General features: G+C 44.5%; 1 protein-coding gene across 3 annotated transcripts in view; it reads left to right on the top strand.

Moving 5' to 3' along the window:
* Positions 1-21,677, top strand: part of LOC139422910 (protocadherin alpha-C2-like) — a 51,330-nt gene that overhangs the window by 17,975 nt on the left and 11,678 nt on the right. For 2 of the 3 annotated variants that reach the window (XM_071174380.1, XM_071174378.1), the window contains exons 2-3: positions 13,150-13,208; positions 19,297-19,382. In XM_071174380.1, coding sequence (XP_071030481.1) covers positions 13,150-13,208; positions 19,297-19,382 — 145 coding nt within the window. Of the gene's footprint in view, positions 1-7,640; positions 10,445-13,149; positions 13,209-19,296; positions 19,383-21,677 lie in introns of those variants that run through there. The other variant, XM_071174379.1, reaches the window with a different exon arrangement.

Raw genomic sequence — 21,677 nt, 5'->3', positions numbered from 1 at the left:
CTGCAGGTGGCAGACCAAGCTAAGCCGAGCTGGGTGCATTGGCTGCTAGCAAGTTCACTGGCGCCCTCTGTCTGTGTAGTGGTGGTGATGGAAGGGGGAAGGATGGGAGTTGTCTCTGGAAGTGTCTTTAGAAGGCTCCAATTTTGGATGTCTTACTCAGCCAAGAGATCTATCCATTAGAACTCCTCAGTGCTTGAAATTGTTTGTAGAGTTCTACCTTTTTTTGCGTGTCACTGATCCCCCACAATCTCTGTGTGATGGGATGTTCTCTTTGCCATGTTATGCATCAGCAGAGACACAGACAGAGATAAACACTGACTCAAGGCATGCTGGTTTATATTACTATGTCATAATAAATCCAGTTGACCTTGGAGGTCATGTATATGATGCAGATTTCTGAAATTAAACAGCTACATTCATCTGCTGCCACGTTCTGTGCAAGTCAGGATTTATCTCCTTGTATAATGTTCACTACCAGCTAGTTTTGTATGAGTAGGGTACTCTTCAGGTTATTGTACTAAAGCAAACCAATCTCTCAATCCATAGGATAATGAGTACAGGTGTAGTTGTTGGTTAAATGTAATATTAATTGTCACGTGCTTGACGTAGATATACAGTACCAGTCTGGACATACTCATTCCAGGTTTGTACTTTATTTTTGACTATTTTCTACATTGTAGAATAATAGTGAAGACATCAAAACTCTGAAATAACACATGAAATCATGTAGTAAACAAAAAAGTGTTAAACAAATCAAAATATTGGTTTAACTTGAGATTCTTCAAAGTAGCCACCCCTTGCCTTGATGACAGCTTTGCACACTCTTGGCATTCTCTAAAACAACTTCATGAGGTAGTCACCTGGAATGCATTTCAATTAACAGGTGTCTTGTTAAAATTTAATTTGTGGAATTTATTTCCTTCTTAATAAGTTTGAGCCAGTCAGTTCTAGGGGTGGTATACAGAATATAGCCCTATTTAGTTAAATACGAAGTCCATATTATTGCAAGAACAGCTGAAATAAGCAAAGAGAAACAACAGTCCATCATTTCTTCAGTCAATCCGGAAATGTTCAAAAAGTTTCTTCATGTCCAGTTGCAAAAACCATCAAGCGCTATGATGAAACTGGCTCTCATGAGGACCGCCACAGGAAAGGAAGACCCAGAGTTACCTCTGCTGCAGCTCCATGATGAAACTGGCTCTCATGAGGACCGCCACAGGAAAGGAAAACCCAGAGTTACCTCTGCTGTGGTATGATGAAACTGGCTCTCATGAGGACCGCCACAGGAAAGGAAGACCCAGAGTTACCTCTGCTGTGATATGATGAAACTGGCTCTCATGAGGACCGCCACAGGAAAGGAAGACCCAGAGTTACCTCTGCTGTGGTATGATGAAACTGGCTCTCATGAGGACCGCCACAGGAAAGGAAGACCCAGAGTTACCTCTTCTGCAGAGGATATGTTCATTAGAGTTAACTGCACCTCAGATTGCAGCCCAAATTTAAATGCTTCACAGAGTTCAAGTAACAGACATATTCCAACATGAACTGTTCAGAGGAGACTGTGTGAATTAGGCCTTCATGGTCGAATTGTAGCAAAGAAACCATTACTTAAGGACACCAATATGACGATGAGACTTGCTTAGGTGAAGGAACACAAGCAATGGACATTTGACTGGTGGAAATCTGTCCTTTGGTCTGATTAATCAAAATGTGAGATTTTTGGATCCAACTGCTGTGTCTTTGTGAGATGCAGAGTAGGTGAACGGAAGGTCTCTGCATGTGTGGTTCCCACCGTGAAGCATGGAGGAGGTGTGATGGTGCTTTGCTGGTGACACTGTCACTGATTTATTTAGAATTCAAAGCACACTTAATCAGCATGGCTACCACAGCATTCTGCAGCGACACATCATCCCATCTGGTTTGCACTTTTTAGTTGATTTTTATTTAACCTTTGTTTAACTAGGCAAGTCAGTTAAGAACAAATTCTTATTTACAATGATGGCCAATTGTGTGCCGCCATATGGGTCTCCCAATCACGGGGGCTTGTGATACAGCCTGGAATCGAACCACGGTTTGTAATGATGCGCCACTCGGGAGCCCACTCACTGCGCCACTCGGGAGCCCTTAGTGGGACTATCATTGGTTTTTCAACAGGATAATGACCCAAAACACACCTCCAGGCTGTGTAAGGTATATTTGACCAAGAAGGAGAGTGATGGAGTGCTGCATCAGATGACCTGGCCTCCACAATTACCTGACCTCAACCCAATTGAGATGGTTTGGGATGATTTTGACCGCAGGCTGCAGGAAATGCAGCCAACAAGTGCTCAGCATATGTGGGAACTCCTTCAAGACTGTTGGAAAAGCATTCCTGGTGAAGCTGTTTGAGAGAATGCCAAGAGTGTGCAAAGCTGTCATCAATGCAAAGGGTGGCTACTTTGAAGAATCTCAAATATAAAATATATTTTGATTTGTTTAACACTTTTTTTATAACTTCATGTGTTATTTCATAGTTTTGATGTCTTCACTATTATTCTACAATGTAGAAAATAGTACAAATAAAGAAAAACCCTGGAATGAGTAGGTGTGTCCAAACTTTTGACTGGTTCTGTATAATAGCACAGACTTAGGAACTAATATACCTGAATTGCTCCTCTGATAGCTAGATATATTGAGGTGTTCGGATAGACAGGGCAGAATTCAGCAGGCACTGTGAAATGTGCACTATGTTGGAACCTCATACAATACTGCAGTGAGAAATGGACACTAGAGGGCACCCAATGTCAGATCTAGTCTGTGATCACACCCTTCAGCTGCAGGCTGCGGCAGTGTCCAGTCTCGGCTTGAGAACAAGAGAGGGGGAGAGAGAGCTGGATAAATAACTGGAACAAGTGGGAGAATGGAGTTTGATAAAGGGAGGGATAGAGAGAGAGAGAGTTTGTCTTGAGTGGTCCGTGTAGCTGTCGTGCCTGTAGCTGGTTGTGTGTCCGCAGTTGCTCTTGCTGAGGGTGTTGTTCTGCTGTGGTGGGGGCTGTCTGTCTGCTCTTGCTGAGGGTGCTGTTCTGCTGTGGTGGGGGCTGTTTCTCTACTCTTGCTGAGGGCACTGTTCTGCTGTGGTGGAGGCTATCTGTCTGGTCTAGTTGAGGGTGCTATTCTTCTGTGATGGGGGCTGTCTGTCTGCTGTTGATGAGGGCGCTGCTCTGGAGTGGTGGGGGCTGTCTGTCTGCTGTTGATGAGGGCGCTGCTCTGGAGTGGTGGGGGCTGTCTGTCTGCTGTTGATGAGGGTGCTGTTCTGCAGTGGTGGGGGCTGTCTGTCTGCTGTTGATGAGGGCGCTGTTCTGCAGTGGTGGGGGCTGTCTGTCTGCCGTTGGTGAGGGCGCTGTTCTGGTGTGGTGGGGGCTGTCTGTCTGCCGTTGGTGAGGGTGCTGTTCTGCTGTGGTGGGGGCTGTCTGTCTGCCGTTGCTGAGGGTGCTGTTCTGCTGTGGTGGAGGCTATCTGTCTGGTCTAGTTGAGGGTGCTATTCTTCTGTGATGGGGGCTGTCTGTCTGCCGTTGGTGAGGGTGCTGTTCTGCTGTGGTGGGGGCTGTCTGTCTGCCGTTGCTGAGGGTGCTGTTCTGCTGTGGTGGAGGCTATCTGTCTGGTCTAGTTGAGGGTGCTATTCTTCTGTGATGGGGGCTGTCTGTCTGTCGTTGGTGAGTGCGCTGTTCTGCTGTGGTGGGGGCTGTCTGTCTTCCGTTGGTGAGGGTGCTGTTCTGCTGTGGTGGGGGCCATCTGTCTGCCGTTGATGAGATGGAGGGCATGTCTGAACTCTGGTGTCTCGACCGCTTTGGGTGTGAGTTCAGATGCCAAAAAGAATGTACCACTTTCTGGAGTTCATAGGTCATCATTATCTTGTGTCAACATGAAGGGGAATGGAGCGAAGCCATAAGCCTTTAATCCACTTAGACAGACCCCTCTCCCCCTACTCACTGTCCTGTGTCCTCCCCTGTTCATCTCGCTCTATCTATATGTATCTCTCTAGTTGAAATTCAAATAAGCTTTATTGACAGGAGAAGTATCATCCAATGTTGCAAAAAGCCATTTAAAGTACACAGAAATAACACACAAGACATTGCACAAGTAATCAAAATACCACACAGAATAAAATAATGGACTGGAAATGGATGTTCATTCCCAACTCTATGCTCTCTCTCTCTCTCTCTCTCTCTCTCTCTCTCTCTCTCTCTCTCTCTCTTTCTTTCATTCTCACTCGAAGAAGTATTTCTATTTTCAATTCGTGTTTGCACAGAATCATTTTGAACTTTCTGAGAGGCACAATTCTGGGACGCAAAGACAACCCCCAGACAGTTTTGCATTAACTTTTTGAATGTTGTGTTTTGGAATTTGCTATTTTTATAGAACAGGAGAAATGTACCTATCTCTTTTACTCACACTTCCCAGATCTCTTTCACACACTGTATCTACAGTATCTGTGTACTCTTTATTGTGTTTCTGTCTTTCCATCTTTCTATGTCACTCTCTTCACCTCTCAATATACAGTATCTCTCTTCCTGTCTGTGTCAGATATCTTCCTGGTCTTGTTGATGAAAAGCAGACCCAGGTCATTAGAACACAGTGTCACTTAGTGTTCCTGTGAAATGTGTTCTGGACCTGTCGCTCTTGACTCACTTGGAAGGGTTGTGTTTTATATACACAGTGGGGATGATATTTCTCAATCAGAGTCTACAACAGGAAATGGCTCTTATTTACAACGTGGACAACAGATGGGGCAGCTGCCTGACAAGCTCCTTAAAAGAGACAATTAGACAAGATTTAAGATATGAGCCAGAAGAGGTACTTTTCCCTGCTGCAGGAGCCAGGTGGAAGGATTGTGCTGCTGTGTGTGTAATTGATAGGAATGTGTTGTTTTTCAGGCTGTGATAACCAGTCCCTCCAGCTGAAAGACTAAATGTCATTTTGTTTTCTACTCTCATGTCAACAGATGAAAATCAGGATATAAAACCTGGAGATTACTAATTCATTAAATTATTTAGTTACTGCTACCCTTATTTGTTAGTGTAAAGTTGGGAAATTATGCAAACTGTCTAAGTGGAACCATTCCAGATGTCATTTTCCCTTTGGTTCTTCAGTATCCAACACCATAACATGACATGATTGATAAAGGTTTATTGCTGGTGTGCATCAACAGAATCTCTAGAATAGATTGGCTATGTTAGATATGTCTAGGTGACCTTTCCACCCAGTATTCCTTTGCGAGTCCCGCTCAGAGTTGTTGTTTCCTCTTCTTGTGATGGGGTCAGGGTGTCTTGGTCAGCCAGAGTCGTTAGGATGTGGGTTACCCATTGCATGAGGCGAGGACTGCGGATATGGGTTGGCTGCTCAGTGCATCAGTGATCTGTAGTCCGCTGCTTACTGCAGGAATAATTCACCCAGATCCCAAGATCCCCTGATTCGCTCGGAATCATCTGTCCTCACAATGACACATAGCCTTGCTTGGGTTTAGACTTACAAGTCCATGGGCCTGTGTTGGAGATAATGGGCTTTTCGGTAATGAGTCAGAGCCGTTCTCTCTTTCTCTCAAACACACACACACACACACACACACACACACACACACACACACACACACACACACACACACACACACACGTCGCAACATAAAAAGTAAATAAACAGTACCTTTCACATTTGAGTTTACCTTATAAGCTCATAGAGTGTGTAACACAAGCAAATCATTCCGTTCAACGGCCTGTTAGACATAGCTAAAGCTATTGACACACTGACTTCACTGCTCTCGGTACAAAATGTATTGAGCATCATTAACTTTGGTACTCAAGTTGTGATTTAATGCGTCACCTGAATTTATTTCACTGAAGTCAGCGCCCCAAACAAAGTGTTTCTCAGCAAATACATGACATTGGCAACACACTATCATCTTGAAGTCTTGTGCCCTCCTGCTTTAACCACAGAAAGAAGCTTCTTTCTTTTCTGTAGGAAAACACTTGGCCTACAGATGTAGGATCTTAATTTGATCACCCTGTTCCAGGGGAACTTTCCTGCAGTGCAGGAAAACAACTTGTAGTGTATTTGAAGTTTAAAAAGGCTTCTGAAGTTTGTAATTTCCACTTTGTAATGTCAGACTTGATTTTCCCTTACAAAAAAATGATCAACCCCAACAAAAATGTACATTAATTATAATCCACATAATAATTCACATTTCCTGTTGCTGCAGGATTATATTCTGGCTGTAAAAAACTGGCTCAAATTAAGATGCTACATCTGTATTTGTTTTCTTGGATGGTAAGGTTAATTAATTATATGTTAATTATATGCTGGAGCAGGTTTGTATTGGCGATTTAGCAACTTCAAGATATTACTAGTCCAAAACTGACAGTATATGACTGACTTTGTGTTAACTTGCTCAATGAGAAAGTAAACTACTGCATTAAAATCCATAACATTACAGTGAATTCTGTCTGTGCCATAAACCCTGTATGCCTACAGATGTTATAAAGACAGATGTTTTAAAGTATCTGCCCAGTAATAGGCCTACCACATGTTCCCCATTCGCCAACTCTTGTGCACAGGACTCAATTGTCACTCTGAATAGACAGTAGTTTCAGAGTGACAGATTCATGTACTCTAATTTTGTTGATGGATGCACAGAGAGCCTGCCTGGGGGCATGCTGGCCAATATGGTCTGCACTGTCTCGTGTAAATCTGTTAACATTTTGACAATGATGAAGATGATTATAATAATGTTAATGATGATGATGAAGATGACGATTATTACTGTGATGATGATGTGGAAAGTGATGGTGCTGGATAGTTAGGATGATGGTGGAGAAAATAAGCGGGTTCCGCGTGCACAGTGGTGATACAGAGAGGGAATGAGACGTAGGGCTTATTGGGGACACCACGGGCATCTTAGATGTGATTATTTGAGCTGACACTGAAGTCTAGCACTGACAGCGATCCCGGTGTTAGAGGTTGTGGATGTAAGGGCGATGCCAGTGATCTGCATCGTTATATGCCTTTCCCAAATGTGGAGGCGCAGGGTGCGCTATAGCAGAGGACATAGCTATTCGAGCTGCTTTAGGTGAAGCCGCCATGCAGCGGTTCAGGTTCAAACAAATCAGGGAAATGACAGTCCCCAAAACGTGCCATGTTTGAGAACGGCTACCTGTTGTACAATTTGACTGCAGGGTTTTGCGTCGCAGCATGAGGCAGGCTAATTGCAAATTTGATATCATGATTAAAAAAATACTAGAGAATAATTGGTGGGGCAACCCAAATTAACAATTTAATTTTAAACCATACAGCTGTGCTGATTTTCCATATCCATTTAAACGAGTGATGAATTGCAGTGGTGACTCAATTTATAATGTGCACAGACACGGTAAATGGCCATAAATTAAACCAATCTAAGGCGGTGGATTTGTATTCAGTTCTGTTATTGTTCTTAATTAAGGTGCTGATATGTGAAATGGAGCCAACCGTCTTTGAGCACACGGACCCTCCCCCGCTGCTCTGCACCGACACCATCACATTGAGCACTGGAGGTAGAGAGAGAGACACAGGAAGAAATTGATGGGGACGCGGGGGAGGTTGCACCAGTGGGGAAGGAGAAGAGGAGAAAGAGAGAGAGAGAGAGAGAGACCGTTGCGCGCGAGAGCGAGATACGCAGCACCAGTGGCAGGGAAACACACCCGTCAGCCGCGCGCTGAGGGGAGAAAAAATACATCACGGACAAAGACAACATGGATGCGTTGGAGAAGTATCCATTTAAACAGATAACGGAATGGATGTGCCGTTCCTCCTGCACTTAACGGGGAACCAATTATCTTATTTTAATGCGGTGGTGGGAGGCGAGGTACTGCAAGCTAAAAAGGCGGAAAGCTGTATTTAATCCGTCTGTGGATCCCATGAGCTTGCAATGGCTGTTACGAGGATATGTAACTGTATAGGAAACAATGTGGCTCTTTCTTTCGTTGTATTTTTCTTATTTTGTGGCCTTTCACTTGGACAACTACGGTACTCCATTCCTGAGGAATTAGAAAATGGAGCGGCGGTGGGGGATCTTGTGCAGGATTTGGGGTTGGATATCCGAAAGCTCTCAAATCGAAAGATAAAGGTAACCTCCACCACTGGAAAACGGTATGTGGATGTCAATCCCAAAAATGGAAAATTAATTGTCACTGAAAGAATCGACAGAGAGACGTTGTGTGATTTAAGCAGCACCTGTCTTATACATTTAGAGGTGCTTGTTGAAAACCCATCCGAGGTGCACAATGTTGAGGTGGAGATTGTGGATGCTAATGACAATGCGCCGAAGTTCCCTAGAGATGAGTATCAATTGGAAATGACAGAATCGGCTTTACCAGGGTCTCGTTTCCCCATTGAGAATGCCCTGGATCCGGACGTGGGATCCAACTCCGTTCGTCTATATCGACTCAGCCCAAACGAACACTTCGCGCTGGATTCCAACAAACCCTCCATCAACAGCAAGCACATTGAGCTCGTGCTCAAAAAGCCCCTTGACCGCGAGCTGGCGCTTTACCACCAATTAATTCTGACTGCTGCTGATGGCGGAACACAAGCAAAAACTGGTTCAGCTAAAATTAATGTGCGAGTCCTGGACACCAATGACAATGTCCCTGTATTTGACAGCTCAGTGTACAAAGTAAAATTGTTAGAAAACTCACCAAAAGACACACTGGTCATCAAATTGAATGCCACAGACCTTGACGAGGGTACCAATGGCGAGGTGTATTATTCTTTCAGCAGCTACACTTCTGAGAGAGTCAGACAGATGTTCAGCATGGACAGCAACACGGGAGAGATCAGAGTGAGGAGCAATGTGGACTATGAAGAGACCAACTCTTATGAGATGTATATCCAGGCCATGGATAAAGGCCCTGGTGCTGTGGCAGCCCACTGTAAGGTGGTGGTGGAGGTGGTGGATGTGAATGACAACGTCCCAGAGATAGTCCTGTCTTCTCTCTCCAGCCCGGTGAGGGAGGATGCCAGGGCTGACACCGTGGTGGCCCTGATCAGTGTCACAGACCGGGACTCTGGTGCTAACAAACAGGTTAGCCTAGAAATACCCCTGGGCCTCCCCTTCAAGATCAAGTCCTTTAGAAACTACTACACCCTGGTCACCTCCGCCTTCCTGGACCGTGAAACCACCGCTGCCTACAATGTCACCCTCAGCGCCACTGACACCGGCACCCCACCCCTCTCCTCCCAAAAGACCATACAGGTGGATGTGGCTGATGTGAATGACAACCCGCCACGCTTCGAGCAGACCTCCTACACGGTCTATGTGACGGAGAACAACGCCCCCGGGGCCTCACTGTGCACTGTTAAGGCCCAGGACTCAGATGTCAACGAGAACGGACGCATCACCTACACTGTCCTCAATGACAACAACCATGGGATCCCTGTCACCTCTTACGTCTCTGTGAAGGCCGAAACGGGAGAGGCCTACGCCCTGCGCGCCTTTGACTATGAGTCACTCAGGGAGTTCCACTTCCAGGTCAAAGCTCAGGACGGGGGCATTCCGCCCCTCAGCCGGGTGGCCACTGTCTACATCTATATCATGGACCAGAACGACCACGTGCCTGAGATCGTCAATCCCCCAGGCAACGGTACGCGCTCCACAGAGACCGTCCTAAAGAACGCTGAGGCTGGCGCCCTGGTGACCAAGGTGGTGGCGTACGACGCAGATGCAGGTCCCAATGCCTGGCTGATCTATGTGTTGGATCAGTGCACAGACTTGGAACTGTTCAAGGTGCATGAACACACGGGGGAGATCCGCACCACACGCAGGGTCTTGGAGGACAACTCCACCTCCTTCAGCATGACGGTGCTGGTGAGGGACCACGGCCAGCCGCCTCTCTCCTCCACTGCCACTGTCAATGTGGCTGTCATGGAGGTGCCACCCAAGGTGACCCCTGACCCTAAGAGGGTCATCCGGCCCCACAGCACCCTGCTCTTTTCTAATTTGACCCTCTATCTGATCGTGGCTCTGAGCGCCACCACCTTTGTGTTCCTGGTAACTGTGGTGGTGCTGGCCATCGTGCGCTGCCATGCCTACTGCACCCAGCCTGGGTCCTGCTGCGTATCCCAAAAGACCCCCCCTGACGGCGGGAGCAGCAGTATAGTAGGTGGTGGCGGGGGACAACCCAATAACAATGTGGCGCTGCGGAGAGACCTCAAGGTGGAGCCTCACTACATTGAGGTGCGTGGGAATGGCTCTATGACCAAGACCTACTGCTACAAGACCTGTCTGACGGCCACCTCAGGCAGCGACACCTTCATGTTCTACAACACAGGCCGGCCCATTAGCGGTACCTGGGGTTCTGAGCGCTTCTTCACAGGAGGTAGTGGGTTTGTACGGAGACTAAGCATGCCCGACGCTTCACTGCAAGTCTGCCCAGAGGTGCGTCATATTTTTCCTCTTCTTTTAAGCCAAATGACTAACAGGTCATACATGGCATAACAGAAGTATAGCCTCACAATCTGCCACCTCTCCAGATTACATACTAGGCCAGGGGTGTCAAGCATACAGCCTGCTGGTGGTTTGAGTACAGAAATGATTTAAAAACGATATGCTTTTCTCAATATACTTTAAAATGACTAAAACCAAATTGAAAGTGTGTAGAAATTATAATGGACCTACATTTATAAAGTTTCTTGACTGTGTCCAGCTCACTATTAATCACAGAAATTAAATCTAGAGAGTATCAAAAATGTGAGAAAAAAAAACAAAGGATAGAGGACTGTCTTTTGCAAATTTCGACGGTGAGGAAAAATTTAACATTTTCAGAGTGGCTCTCTGGACCATGTTGAAGACCTATTGCGGTTCCCAGGGCAGAATGAGTTTGACACCTCTGTACTAGGCTTTATATGTATTGGCTATGTTGGTGCTGGTTGTCTTTAGATGAGTGTTGTAGAACACATTCCATCCTACCACTGTTCTTTGAACTGTCTGTTACATGAAGGGCTGTAGAGGCACAGTGGTTTTACATGCTAGCTGAAGTCGTTCATTGTCATATTGTTTGCTTTGTTGTCATATTCTTTTTATTTGCCAGTACATCTTGAGACTGCGTCAGATATGACATGTTTCTTTGTGTGTGTGTGTGTGTGTGTGTGTATGGTTGTGTGTCTGTGTGTCTCTTAGTTCCTCTCTCTAGTTGCACAGTGTAGCTACTTCCTCCACCGAACTCAGCACTCACACTGTGTCAGTGTAAGATTGGAAGACTTTCTGGAGTCCTGCTGTATTTTTGATGATTCAGGGATTTGTAGTTCACTTTGATGTTGTCATCACATATTCAGTCAGTGCAGGTCATTTTGACTCTACCAATGGCTCATTCTCTATCCAAGTGTGTTTGACTTCATCATATCTCACAGTGCCTGTGTGTGCCTGTGATTTCTCCAGTTTAAATGTGGCTGCACAGTGTGTGTGTGTGTGTGTGTGTGTGTGTCTTTGTGTCTTCTTTTTCTTTAGTCACAACAACGTATGTGTTAAATTGCAGTAACTGAAAGATCCTCTCATAACTTTAGTCCTGTGTTCCTTCCTCTCCAGTCTGCCACATTGACTCCTCACTCAGAGTTCTCTCTAGCAGTCTTTCCTGCTGTCTCTCCTCTCTAGAACCTATTCTACTACAGCACTATGCTGCCGTAGGAAAGTGTTGGCATTCATGGTCGAGCATGGCTTAGGAGCCAAGGCTGAGTACTACAGGAAATGAAAAATAAACAGCCCTGCATATGTTTACCACAACAGGGCTGGAATGTTACGTATTGCAGCAGCACTCATGATAAACATGTTCTCTAACGAGGAACCACAAGTTGAGTTTTCGTTTAACCTCAGTAAAACTCCCAATAGGGTGCTTCATTATAGACTAGAGCTCAAGGAATGAACGTTCCTGGAGAGTGTGCAAATGGCTGTATTCAGCAGCTATGTCTTTTGAGATCCATGAGCTCTCTGCTTACATTAGCCATCTTTTAAGGTTGATTTGTTGTATTTTTGTCTCTGTTTAATTGGCGGTAACTCATGTTTACTCTAACGAGCAGAGATCTGGGTTGTGTCCTCTAATGGGCCGGCTGTCATACGATCTGATGCTCTGCTGTTTCAGCGCTCCACTCTCTGCATTGGATAGATTGATGGTCAAAACATTGTCAGAATGTAGTTCGGAGGCAACATGGGGTTGATTGGAATGTTTTGGGGTTTAGGTTGTGGTCGTGGATGGGTCAAGATGGAGCAACAAGCAGAGGCAGCATCTGGCCAAGATAAGAATGGTGGTGGAAATTAAATTAACCTCCAGCCCCACAAATTAGATTCACTCAGAGAGGTTGTGTCTCAGAGCAAGAGATACTCCCTTCAGAATGAAACTAATTAAATAACATTATGTACCCTCTTTATCTGGGGCACCTACTGAAGCCTAAACAGGTATGAGTCTTAAACTACTACAGTACTCACCCCTACCCACAGATCTGATGTCTAGGGCTCTGATGATGTCAGTGGTTATGATTTGTGTTTTCAAGATATACATATTGAAATCTCTGAAGCTCCATTATGAACCTTCATGCAATGTGTAAACCTTGTGGAAAACAAACTACATTAATTGAAAAAACACACATCCACATGGAGCAGCAGCCTTCTGGAGGAAAACATCAATGAACTTGAGTAATGTGTGACTGCCCTAAGAGAGCCGCCCTTTACGTCTTAACCCCAGCCCAACATGAGCAGGGATGGTGATAGAGGTGCTCGTCCTGATTGGATTAGCTCAAAGCCCAGCTGCAGTGTGACTGATGAGGCAATCATTTAAAAGGGCTGCCTGGAGCTCTGAGCTCATGGCACTCAAGCAAACTTCATCAGCAAACACACACACACACACACACACACACACACACACACACAGAAGAACTCCCACACACACAGGTAATCCAATAATGTATCAGTGTGTCTCTCAAAGTCATTGCTTTGGTTTTGCTTTGGTAAAGGGCATGTGTGTGTGTATCTGATGGCAGTGACACACTGTTTTCCAGAACTGCAGTGTTCCAATCAGGATGCAGAGCTGGGATGTGCACCATGATTAATTAATGAGACCAAATCTGCCCCCCCCCTCCCTCTCTCTCTCTCAGCCGAAGGCCCCAAATGCTGACTGGCAATACTCCACTTCTCTGAGGACAGGGATGCAGAGGTAAGCACTTTACTCTTTTGCCCTCTTGTAAATTCTACCCTCCTTAAAAAGATTCCTAAGCCCCTTACGACTTTTAGCTCTTAGAATTACAGTATATTACAGTATACTGGGAGGCAGCCACTATGACTACTGCACTCTGCAGAAGCACCTGCCTGCAGACAGCAAAACATGACCACAGACAGGTCTCAGATCAGATTAGCAACAGCCTCTATAACCACTAGTGGCTCCTCAACATGTGTCTGACCCCACTCAGCCCCCTGTTGCCCTGTTTGGGCCAGCTGTGCCCTGGCTGTCCTGTCAGCCACCCCAGAGGGGTACACACAGAGACAGTGGGGCAGAGCCATGCTGTTCCAGCCAGGCCCCAGTAGCTCTGCTCCTCTGCTCTGCCATAGTGTATATAGGTCATCTACATTCCGAGCACCACTCTTCCCAGATACACAGTCTTTCAGAAGGAACCGTGAAGGACAAATGAGCTGATGAACTGACTGGGAGCTTTCTCAGCCTCAGATCATCACACACACACACAAATGCATGCACGCACACACACACACACACACACACACACACTATAAAGGGCTGCAGACCGTTTCGTTATTTACATGAATGTGTTAATCAGTAGCCCCTGGCGGTTGGGGGGGTGTGTATGCTCTCTTGGGTAAATAAACAAAATCAGTAGGCTAATCTTTTTGAGTGTGAAGTGAGTACTGTATTGTATTATACTGTATTATATGGACTGGAATTACACACATCGTTCAAACCATGATAAAGCAGAAGAGAACATGGAATTCTAGTGCAGCACATGCGGCCTACAAAGTTACAAGTATAGGCTAGCGAATTTGATAAACATTTTGAAATATACTGTAATAGGGCCTATTTGTATAAGGCTGGTACTGTATATATTTATATATATTTATACAGTACCAGTCAAAAGTTTGGACACACCTACTCGTTCAAGTGTTTTTCTTTTAAAAAAAAACTATTTTCTACATTGTAGAATAATAGTGAAGTCCTCAGAACTATGAAATAACACATATGGAATCATGTAGTAACGAAAAAAGTGTTAAACAAATCAAAATATTTGTTATATTTTAGATTCTTCAAAGTAGCCACGCTTTGCCTTGATGACTCCTTTGCACACTCTTGGCATTCTTCACCTGGAATGCTTTTCCAATAGTCTTGAAGGAGTTCCCACTTATGCTGAGCACTTGTTGGCTGCTTTTCCTTCACTCTGCAGTCCAACTCATCCCAAACCATCTCAATTGGGTTGAGGTCGGCTGACTGTGGAGGTCAGGTCATCTGATGCAGCACCCCATCACTCTCCTTCTTGGTCAAATAGCCCTTACATATGATAGTCCCACTAAGCACAAACCAGATGGGAAGGCGTATCACTGCAGAATGCTGTGGTAGCAATGCTGGTTAAGTGTGCCTTCAATTCTAAATAAATCACAGACAGTTTCCCCAGCAAAGCACCATCACACCACCTCCTCCATGGTTCACAGTGGGAACCATACATATCAAATCAAATCACATTTTATTGGTCACATACACATGGTTAGCAGATGTTATTGCGAGTGTAGCGAAATGCTTATGCTTCTAGATCCGACAGTGCAGCAGTATTTAACAGGGAATATCTAACAATTCCACAACAAAACCTAATATCTAACAAATTCCAAAACAAAACCTAATACACACAATCTAAACTCGGCAAAAAAAGAAACGTCTTCTCACTGTCAACTGTGTTTATTTATTTATTTTTAGCAAATTGTGTGTAAATATTTGTATGAACATAACAAGATTCAACAACTGAGACATAAACTGAACAAGTTCCATAGACATGTGACTAACAGATATGAAATAATATGTCCCTGAACAAAGGGGGGGGTCAAAAAAAAGTAACAGTCAGTATCTGGTGGCATTAAGTACTGCAGTGCATCTCTTCCTCATGGACTGCACCAAATTTGCCAGTTCTTGCTGTGAGATGTTACCCCAGTCTTCCACCAAGGCAAGTTCCCGGACATTTCTGCGGGGAATGGCCGTAGCCCTAAACTTCCGATCCAACCCCAGAAGTGCTCAATGGGATTGAGATCCGGGCTCTTCGTTGGACATGGCAGAACACTGACATTCCTGTCTTGCAGGAAATCACACACAGAATGAGCAGTATGGCTGGTGGCATTGTCATGCTGGAGGGTCATGTCAGGATGAGCCTGCAGGAAGGGTACCACATGATGGAGGAGGATGTGTTCCCTGTAACGCACAGCGTTGAGATTGCCTGCAATGACAACAAACTCAGTCCGATGATGCTGTGACACACCTCCCAGACCATGACGGACCCTCCACCGCCAAATCGTTCCCACTCCAGAGTACAGGCCTCGGTGTAACACTCATTCCTTCGACGATAAGCACGAATCCGACCGTCACCCCTGGTGAGACAAAACCGCGACTCGGCAGTCCTGTCTGGTCCAGTGACGGTGGGTTTGTGCCCAAGGGGCCCCAGGGTGAGGATCAGCAAAGTGGAGAGGTTGTTTCCTACCTTCACCACCTGGGGGCGGCCCGTCAAGAAGTCCATGACCCAGTTGCACAGTGCGGGGTCGAGACCCAGGGTCTCAAGCTTAAGGATGAGTTTGGAGGGTACTATGCTGTTGAATGCTGAGCTGTAGTTAATGTACAGCATTCTTACATAGATATTCATCCTGTCCAGATGGAATAGGGCAGCGTGCAGTGTAATGGCGATTGCATTGTATGTGGACCTATTGGGGCGGTAAGCAAATTGGAGTGGGTCTAGGGTAACAGTACATGCAGCCCTGGCGAAGTAGTGTGTTACTGATGGTAGGCTTTGTTACTTTGGTCCCAGCTCTCTGCACGTCATTCACTAGGTCCCCCCATGTGGTTCTGGGATTTTTGCTCACCGTTCTTGTGATCATTTTGACCCCACGGGGTGAGATCTTGCGTGGAGCCCCAGATCGAGGGAGATTATCAGTGGTCTTGTATGTCTTCCATTTCCTAATAATTGCTCCCACAGTTGATTTCTTCAAACCAAGCTGCTTACCTATTGCAGATTCAGTCTTCCCAGCCTGGTGCAGGTCTACAATTTTGTTTCTGGTGTCCTTTGACAGCTCTTTGGTCTTGGCCATAGTGGAGTTTGGAGTGTGACTGTTAGAGGTTGTGGACAGGTGTCTTTTATACTGATAACAAGTTCAAACAGGTGCCATTAATACAGGTAACGAGTGGAGGACAGAGGAGCCTCTTTAGGAAGAAGTTACAGGTCTGTGAGAGCCAGAAATCTTGCTTGTTTGTAGGTGACCAAATACTTATTTTCCACCATAATTTGCAAATAAATTCATTAAAAATCCTACAATGTGATTTTCTGGATTTTTCTCTCTCATTTTGTCTGTCATAGTTGAAGTGTACCTATGATGAAAATTACAGGCCTCTCTCATCTTTTTAAGTGGGAGAACTTGCACAATTGGTGGCTGACTAAATACTTTTTTGCCCCACTGTGTATATATAGGGCTATATATCAATCTAGAAAAGATTATCTACTTTGGATTCAATTCGAAATGGGGGTGAAGGAGAGAGAGAAGGAGAGACTGCTCGCGCGTGCACTGATTTAGAGCAATAATATTCGAGTGATAAGCTGTTTTAAAACTGGAGCTGCAATTAAAACAATTATAATATTTACAATTAAAAAACAAGGTGACCCCTGAAAGCCAGATGGAGATGGGTAAATTAGACGCTCATTCTGTGTTTATTTTACTGTAGCATAGGCTATGCTGCAGAAAATGTAGGCCTAAGAAAAATAGTTCCCATGGTGAGATGATGGGTCTTCATGCATTGGGAACTGCACTCCATACTAAGATGGGCTGTCTGTCCCCACCCTGAGCGTTGATTCATCATGCAGAGGCTTAGAGAAGCCAGATTTAGATATCGTATATAATTTAACAGTTCCGTTTCACCCCATGCTCTTCATTTAAATAATGTATTATCATTTCTGGATTCTAGGCAGTTATTTATCACTGGAAAAGGGAGTGGTTTTGGGCGGTAAATCTTGGTAACCTTGTTCCCGCCATTCAACCCTAGTGTGTGTGCATGCGCACTAGGGTGTGTGTGTGTGTGAGGGAAGGGAAGGGAAGGGAAGGGGAGAGGGTGTGAACACAGACGGCAGAAGACATTTTAGATTAATAACAGCACTGCTATACAAACACATTAATATTCTCCTCCAGGGGCAATGCTTCTCCCATGCATACAATTTAGCCATTCTACAACATTTACGCAATCATCTGCTAAGAGTGCAGGTCCTCCTTTTGTGTACTATCTCAATGGAGTCTGATTTTCCGGTTTGGTTTTAATGCATTTGAGTAGGATATTTTGATAGATTGGATTGATGATTTATCTGGTATGCAGAGAGATTGTGTATCATGGTGACATAGACTCTCATAGACTCTCATCCACCGTCTTGGCATTGCTGCAGCAGTTTCAAATGGCACACTCCCTATACCTCTTTCTGCACACAGCCAATCCAAACCCTTGCTTCCATACCTCCAAGGGGTGCTCATTTTGGTTTTTGCTATAACATTACACAGCTGATTCAAATGATCAAAGCTTGATGATTAGTTGATTATTTGAATCAGCTGTGTAGTGCCAGGGCAAAAAACCCAAAGTGCACCCCTTGGGGTCCTGAGGACCGAGTTTGGGAAACCCTGCCCTATAGTCATTTGATAAATTGGACCTTTATTTTAATCTAGGTTTCTCTGGAGACATACTATTAAGTAGTACACATCATCCGAGGGTGGAAGGGGACCTGTATCATTCATTTTGACCAGATAGACAGATCACCTGCAGAGATACACTGCAGCTAGCTCCCCATGTACTTGCCTAAGATTGTACTTTTCAATACCACATCGTTTGACTGTGTACAAAACCAAAGTTATTCTCCAAAAATGCTTTATTCTACTGAAAATGTGATACAAATACCAGAATTCCTATAATATCCTCCAATATTCTATATATGCAACTTGTTATGATTTGGTTGCTATATAATTTGCTTTGAAGTGACTCAGAACATGGGGTTATGCGTTTTGAAGCATGCTGCCAAAGCCCCTACCACTCCCATTGTTTCACTAACAGCGATGCTAATGCTGGCTGTGGGGTAATTACATAAAGAAAACTAAGCCATATTTGTTGGTCAATGTCTCAAAGGATTACTTTTTGAAGTGAATAGAATCCCTTTTTGCAATTTTTTAAGAATATATTTAAATGGAAGTAGTTTTTTCCACATACATATGACAAAAGTAGTATTGATTAAAAAAAATCTGAAAACTAAATGATGCTATATGATGGTAAATTAGCTTTTTATTACTAATGTGGATTGTACTTTGTAAAACTACACATTTATATAAAAGAAAAATGCATATTTTTGTTAACCAGAATATGCAAATAAATGATAATTTTGCTAAAATAATTCTGTTTTAGTCTTTATTTATTTATTAAATGTCTAATGATGATTTGATGAGACATAAGTTGATATTTTGTTATTATTGTTGTTTTTTCCAGTAGTTTCTTCTCTGGTATATGTAAAATATGTTGGTAGCTTGAGGGTTGCAAAAAAAACTATTCATAGCCTTTAGGTGATCCATACTTGGAGAATGATGGTCAAAATATCAATTGTGACCTGAACTCAACTTATGACATCACCCGGAAAAATATTTAAATACAAACTTAACTGGCAGCTATTTGTGATGTCATGAATCAGAATATTCAGTCCTGAATTATGACATCGTACAGGAAAACTATGACAAAGAATTGAGTTGGTAGTTTATGGTGATGTCATCAATCAGAATGTACAGGCCTGAGTTATGACATCAGGCGGCAAAACTGACTAAGGACTGAGTTGGTAGCCTATTGTGATGCCATCAATCAGAATGTTTGAGGTTTTCTAAACAACCTGGTGGGCCAAAACACACATCTGGCTGGTTTTGATAGGCTATGACCAAAGCTATACTTTACTTTCAGCTCATTAATGTGTTGATACGACAGGGAATAATATTGATGTATCTAATGAGCATATGTGAATGTGTGTTTTGTGTTCCAGCTCGGTCCATATGGAGGAGTCGTCAGTGATGCAGGGAGCCCAGGGGATGCTGGTCCAGAACTGGCCCACAGTGTCCAGTGCTGCAGGTGAAATAGCTGGCTGGGTGGGGGTCAAATGCACACAGTGTTTATCTGCTGCCCGCTCCTGTAATGGAGGCACTCTGCACACATAGTGATGTGAAATGACAGAAGATAAATAGAAATAAGGAAGTCAGATGAGAAACATGCAGGTGACCTTTTAGAATCCCTGCCAGATGAATGCTAAGCATTAGCGCTGAGACTCCAGAGGGAGTATCCTGGAAAGACTAGAGGAAGGCCAATGACAGACAGCAACACAATCTGCCAAAATTAATGAGCCAATGAGAAGCTATTACAAGACAAGCAAATGTGGGCTAATATCTGTCTGTTGGTTAGGTAGGGGAAATTGGGACAGACTTTGATAGGTGAAGTGAAGTGTGACACTGCACCATGCCCAACTTAATAGTTGTGATGGGGTGCTGTTGGGAGTGGTACATTTAAAACCATTGCCACTGACAAAAGAAGAGAGAAAGCAAGGCATTAATTTGTCCATATACACAGTATCTTAGATAAAATGGAGCGAAGACAATCGCCTTTGAAGACTATTTTAGGAATCTGTCTGGTAGTGAAGAGAGGGATAACTAGACAGCGAGTGAGAGAGACAGAGAGGGCTGACTTGATCACAGTTGACTGGTTCGCTCCTGTGGTTGTATTCGGAGGGGTTGTCAGAATGCCTAGGCGCTGGTTTGGTGTTCCTGTCAGCTGCCTGCTTCCTCTCTAATGCCTGCCAGCCCAGGCTGAGGACTCATCGATTTACTGTCCAGTGACAAGAGTTAGAGTACAGGTGTAGGACCCTAAGGTGGTTGAGGTATCAGCACGGTGATAGACTGAAGTGTGTCTGTTTCTATGTGTGTGTCTGCACAAGCTGAAATTGAGTTGGGAGATTGAGGGAGAGAGAGAGCGTAGGGTTATTTTATTTTTTATTTTTTTTTATTTCACCTTTATTTAACCAGGTAGGCTAGTTGAGAACAAGTTCTCATTTGCAACTGCGACCTGGCCAAGATAAGGCATAGCAGTGTGAACAGACAACACAGAGTTACACATGGAGTAAACAATTAACAAGTCAATAACACAGTAGAAAAAAGGGGAGTCTATATATACATTGTGTGCAAAAGGCATGAGAAGGTAGGCAAATAATTACAATTATGCAGATTAACACTGGAGTGATAAATGATCAGATGGTTATGTACAGGTAGAGATATTGGTGTGCAAAAGAGCAGAAAAATAAAAATAAATAAATAAAAACAGTATGGGGATGAGGTAGGTGAAAATGGGTGGGCTATTTACCAATAGACTATGTACAGCTGCAGCGATCGGTTAGCTGCTCAGATAGCAGATGTTTGAAGTTGGTGAGGGAGATAAAAGTCTCCAACTTCAGCGATTTTTGCAATTCGTTCCAGTCACAGGCAGCAGAGAACTGGAACGAAAGGCGGCCAAATGAGGTGTTGGCTTTAGGGATGATCAGTGAGATACACCTGCTGGAGCGCGTGCTACGGATGGGTGTTGCCATCGTAACCAGTGAACTGAGATAAGGCGGAGCTTTACCTAGCATGGACTTGTAGATGACCTGGAGCCAGTGGGTCTGGCGACGAATATGTAGCGAGGGCCAGCCGACTAGAGCATACAAGTCGCAGTGGTGGGTGGTATAAGGTGCTTTAGTGACAAAACGGATGGCACTGTGATAAACTGCATCCAGTTTGCTGAGTAGAGTGTTGGAAGCAATTTTGTAGATGACGTCGCCGAAGTCGAGGATCGGTAGGATAGTCAGTTTTACTAGGGTAAGTTTGGCGGCGTGAGTGAAGGAGGCTTTGTTGCGGAATAGAAAGCCGACTCTTGATTTGATTTTCGATTGGAGATGTTTGATATGGGTCTGGAAGGAGAGTTTAGAGTCTAGCCAGACACCTAGGTACTTATAGATGTCCACATATTCAAGGTCGGAACCATCCAGGGTGGTGATGCTGGTCAGGCGTGCGGGTGCAGGCAGCGAACGGTTGAAAAGCATGCATTTGGTTTTACTAGCGTTTAAGAGCAGTTGGAGGCCACGGAAGGAGTGCTGTATGGCATTGAAGCTCGTTTGGAGGTTAGATAGCACAGTGTCCAAGGACGGGCCGGAAGTATATAGAATGGTGTCGTCTGCGTAGAGGTGGATCAGGGAATCGCCCGCAGCATGAGAAACATCATTGATATATACAGAGAAAAGAGTCGGCCCGAGAATTGAACCCTGTGGCACCCCCATAGAGACTGCCAGAGGACCGGACAGCATGCCCTCCGATTTGACACACTGAACTCTGTCTGCAAAGTAAT

This window comes from Oncorhynchus clarkii, chromosome 12 (genome assembly GCF_045791955.1).
Source record: "Oncorhynchus clarkii lewisi isolate Uvic-CL-2024 chromosome 12, UVic_Ocla_1.0, whole genome shotgun sequence".
Lineage (NCBI taxonomy): Eukaryota > Metazoa > Chordata > Actinopteri > Salmoniformes > Salmonidae > Oncorhynchus > Oncorhynchus clarkii.
This window is presented reverse-complemented; position numbering and strand designations above follow the sequence as displayed.